This window comes from Piliocolobus tephrosceles, chromosome 10 (assembly GCF_002776525.5).
Source record: "Piliocolobus tephrosceles isolate RC106 chromosome 10, ASM277652v3, whole genome shotgun sequence".
In the NCBI taxonomy this organism is placed as follows: Eukaryota; Metazoa; Chordata; class Mammalia; order Primates; family Cercopithecidae; genus Piliocolobus; species Piliocolobus tephrosceles.
The window spans coordinates 130426156-130430838 of record NC_045443.1 but is presented as its reverse complement, the minus strand read 5'-3'; the positions used below and the strand labels follow the sequence as shown (position 1 = coordinate 130430838).

At 53.6% G+C, this 4683-nt stretch overlaps 1 protein-coding gene across 6 annotated transcripts in view; it reads left to right on the top strand.

Moving 5' to 3' along the window:
* CHFR (checkpoint with forkhead and ring finger domains) overlaps positions 1–4509 on the top strand; it is a 23738-nt gene extending 19229 nt beyond the window's left edge. The window contains exons 8-10 of one of the 6 annotated variants that reach the window (XM_026449533.1): positions 154–316; positions 2413–2555; positions 4219–4509. In XM_026449533.1, coding sequence (XP_026305318.1) covers positions 154–316; positions 2413–2555; positions 4219–4418 — 506 coding nt within the window. In that variant the 3' untranslated portion in view covers positions 4419–4509. Of the gene's footprint in view, positions 1–153; positions 317–760; positions 1041–2412; positions 2556–4122 lie in introns of those variants that run through there. The other 5 variants (XM_026449532.2, XM_026449528.1, XM_026449529.2 and 2 more) reach the window with 5 other exon arrangements.
* Positions 4510–4683: the final 174 nt, after the last annotated feature.

The following is a 4683-nucleotide window of genomic DNA, read 5'->3' as shown; positions in this document are numbered from 1 at the left end:
GGGCGGTCCACCCACCGGCACCCAGGCACGTGAGGGCGGTCCACCCAGACCCTTCTTCCACAGCACTGTGCACACAAGCTCCCAGCAGTGTGAGCTGTGTCTGCCTGTCGTGTCTCACTGCTGGCCAATGGCGCTGTGTTCTTTCAATTCTAGACAAGAGTCGCAGTGAAGAAGATGTGCAAAGTATGGATGCCAGGAATAAAATCACTCAAGATATGCTGCAGCCCAAAGTCAGGCGGTCTTTTTCTGATGAAGAAGGGAGTTCAGAGGACCTGCTGGAGCTGTCAGACGTTGACAGCGAGTCCTCAGACATTAGGTAAATCATGCCCCTGGCTCAGAGCAGAGCGTGGGAGCTGGAGGAGCATCAGGACCGAGAGCTCACCACTGGGTGGACAGTGTGGGTCCTGAGTTCCGGTTCTTCCCCTGAGCAGCCAAGGTCTTAAATGGCTTCAGCTTGTTTTTTGGTATTGGATAGAATCAGCACCTCCCGTGAGAGGGCGTGGCAGGGACTGGGTGAACACTTACAGGAGTAGTCGGGTAGCCAGCAGAGCGCCAGCCGCAGGCGGCTGTTGGGACATCTGCACCCTTGGCCGACACCCTTCCCTTGGCTTCGACTCGTCATGGTCTGGCATCTCTGGCTGTGACAGAGGGACTTCATTCCGTATGTTATTTTTTCCCACATAAGCATATGTATTCTTTGTAGCTGATCTAGTGACTGTAAAGTCCTGTAGTATAAATTGCAACGTTTATCATTTGTCAGGATGTTATTACGGAAGAGGCACCATCACCTGGACCAGACAGTCCCGGCCTCAGAGACCTTGTTTATCGGCTGCCATGTTGATGTTTCCTAATGCACAAGTCCAGGGTCTGAATGTTGGGTCAAGGCCAAGATATTTAAAAAGACAATGAACACATAAAAAAACCCAAAACTTCTCTTTGTTTGCTTTTGCCAAGTTTTAACATGTGACTGTTAAGCAAAAAGAAGGGAACAAAAACCACTTTAGTGTTAAGATTTTGCTGCATCTTCCCAGCTATTCGTACATGCATCCTAATCGTTAACAAAATGAAATGTAATATAGTAACAGGTTTTTTTTTTTGAGACGGAATTTCGCTCTTGTCGACCAGGCTGAAGTGCGATAGCACGAATTTTATTTATTTATTTATTTATTTATTTTTGAGACGGAGTCTCGCTCTGTCACCAGGCTGGAGTGCAGTCGCGCGATGTCGGCTCACTGCAACCTCTGCCTCCTGAATTCAAGTGATTCTCCTGCCTCAGCCTCTTGAGTAGCTGGGACAACAGGCGCCTGCCACCACACCCAACTAATTTTTTTGTATTTTTAGTAGAGACAAGGTTTCACCACGTTGGTCAGGATGGCCTTGATCTCCTGACCTCGTGATCTGCCCACCTCGACCTCCCAAAGTGCTGGGATTACAGGCGTGAGAAACAAATGTTTTTATGAAGCTGGGATTCAGCTGCACATACAGCTCGGTAATGTCCCCAGCATTTGAATTGGGAAGCGCTTGCTGTGCATTTCTTACGTCCATGTTTGTGCACACGTGCAGTGACGTCAACATTTAGACGTGAAGTGGTCGAGTCACAGAATGTGACTGGAATTGGGCCTGGACAGACGTTTGATAAGTTTGTTATCCCCACACCAATGGGAAAGGGCGCGTCTAATGCACTCTACAAGGTCTCCCCGAGGGGCTCTTTTTGCCAGTTTAGTAGGAGAAATAGGTAATCTCATTTTCATTTACATTTTTTCCTTATGAAAAAATACGTGTCTTTTCACCGTGCTCTTGTTAATCTGGTCAGGTCTTACCCGCTGGCCTTACTGGCCCCTGGCCTTGGTGTCAGGCGCAGAAAAGCCTTTCAGATGGAGAGGAGAGCCCCGTGTATTTTTTCCAACAAGTTCTTTTTTTACAGTTTACATTTTTGTCTGCTCGTTTGTGGACGTACAAGGGAAGTGTAGAAAAGACAAGTGATTCGGGGCCTTGCAGGCTCCTGGTGTGACTCCCAGTACCTTGTCCACCATGCTCTACTTTTAACGGGAGGGTAGGTGGCGTCCTGAGGAGCACGAGGTGTGTTTGCACGTGCTGGCCTTTGCCCTGCGCTGGCGTCGTCTCCTGGGAGCACACATCAGTGGGGACTGAGTGGCCCCGAGGATGGCGCTCCAAAGCGTGGGGCTGAGCTGGGGGTGTAGAGCGGCGCATCCTCGCCCTTTGACTCCTGTTCTGGTCCCTCTCCTCTAACACTGTGGTGCTGGGCAGGAAGGGGGCCTGGCCTTTCCTCTCACACCAAGCAGCCGAGCGAGGGTGGAGCTGAGCTGTGACGGCTGTGGACCCGCGTTGCACCGGCCCTACCTGAGAGAGGCTGGGGGCCTGCACACAGCTCGGCCCTGTGCTTCCTTGCAGCCAGCCGTACGTTGTGTGCCGGCAGTGTCCTGAGTACAGAAGGCAGGTGGCGCAGCCTCCCCACTGCCCAGCACCCGAGGGTGAGCCAGGAGCCCCGCAGGCCCTGGGGGATGTACCCTCCACGTCCGTCAGCCTCACGACAGGTGAGCCACGCCGCCCTGAGGCCTCAGCCTTCCCACGAGTCACTTTGTGGCTGTGCCCGGTGCTGATGTGCACGTGGCCACACTCTGCCCACCTCCTCTCTGCACCCCTTGCCCCCTTCGGGCCCTGGCCTCGGTGGTCTCCGCACTCACAGTTCGTTGCTTTTTGTGACTGATTTTGGGTTGGGAAATCAGATAAGTAACTGTTGATTCGTAGCCACTCCTGAACACTCCTGGGAATTAACAACCCTGACCTTAATACTTGGCTCCTCCCCAGCCGCTGCCTCAGGGCAGCTCACATCTCCCAGTGGGTTTGCCAGACCCAAAGTGGTGATCGTGTATCTGTCCCTCAAGTAAGAGGCGGACTTCTCCTCAGCAGTGGCGATGTCTCCAGAGTTGGCTTAATGCGAAATGTTTTCCCGTCAGTTTTCCCGTCAGGTGCCTGTTTCCGGCAAGGGGTGTCAGGTGCCATCCAGGAAAGCAGAGGAGAGCTGGGCAGGAGGTGTGGAGGCTGCACTTCTCCGCCCTGCTCACTTCAGACTCATAGAATGGGAAGATGGCCCTTGGGGTCCTGGCTTCCTGGCCACGGGTCAGGGCTGAGCACATCACGAGGCCACTGGCCTGGGATGGATGCAGAGCCACATCCTTGTGCTGTGTTCTCAGTGGCTTCTTGTAGAACCCGTGGACAGAACAGACAAAGCAGTGTCCCCCTGGACGCCTGTCCACCAGCCTGGGTTTGCCTCCGTCACTCAGCAGCTCCGTTTGGGTCACTGGACAGACTCTTTCCTTTGCATGGGACCAGCACCTCCCTCTGGGGTCCTGGATCCCTCAGTGGGCGCTTGGTGAACCTGGGTGGTGAAATTGCTGTCCTTATGGCCAGCATGTTGACCTCACAGGGTCTTTCCTGTGTGGGTGGTGAGTGTCCAGGGAACTTGGCCAGGTGGGTGCAGACTTCTGCTGCCGCGTCAATTGGGCTTGTGCAACTAGCCTGTCCTTTGTTGATTTGAGAGATGGCTGTTCTCTCACCTGAGCGGACACTGAACACAAAACTTGTTTTATTCTATATCATAGGTTCTATGGGGCTATCCTCCCTTTATAGGAAATAGTAGAAAACCTTCAACAGATCGGCCGGGCCTGATGGCTCATACCTGTAATCCCAGCACTTTGGGAGGTCGAGGCAGGCGGGTCGCAAGGTCAGGAGATCGAGACCATCCTGGCTACCACGGTGAAATCCCGTCTCTACTAAAAATACAGAAAAATTAGCCGGGCGTGGTGGTGGGCGCCTGTAGTCCCAGGTACTCGGGAGGCTGAGGCAGAAGAATGGCATGAACCTGGGAGGTGGAACTTGCAGTGAGCCGAGATCACGCCACTGTACTCCAGCCTGAGTGACAGACCAAGACTCTGTCTAAAAAAAAAAAAGAAAAGAAAAACCTTCAACAGATCTTTGAAGTCTTGCTCCAGTCGCTAAACCAGTCATTGTTGTTAATCCGTTTGGACTCCCCGAGTTTGGGTGGCAGAAGGTCCCTGGTGGTTTAGCAGGGTGGGTCTGTGTCTTCCCCGGCTGTCTCAGGTGCACCTCCTCACTGTGCTTCCGGGCGGCGTCTCTAACCTGCTGTCTTTCTGCCCTGCGTCCCACGTGCTCCCGCTGAATGTGCGTGTGCTTCAGCAGTCCAGGATTACGTGTGCCCTCTGCAAGGAAGCCACGCCCTGTGCACCTGCTGCTTCCAGCCCATGCCCGACCGGAGAGCGGAGCGCGAGCAGGACCCACGTGTCGCCCCTCAGCAGTGTGAGTGCCCGCGCCACGGAACGCAGGCGGGCTCCCTCTGTCCTTCGGGGCTCAGGTTTCAAAATGGTGTTTGGCCTTAGGGTGCCCCATGAAGTAAGGATGCCGTTTCTTTTTTTCCATCTGTGTGATCAGTTGTCCCCACATGACTGTATTGAATAATCCATCTTTTTTTTTTTTTTCTTTTTTTTTTGAGGCGGAGTCTTGTTCTGTCACCCGGGCTGGAGTGCAGTGGCCGGATCTCAGCTCACTGCAAGCTCCGCCTCCCGGGTTTACGCCATTCTCCTGCCTCAGCCTCCGGAGTAGCTGGGACTACAGGCGCCCGCCACCTCGCCCGGCTAGTTTTTT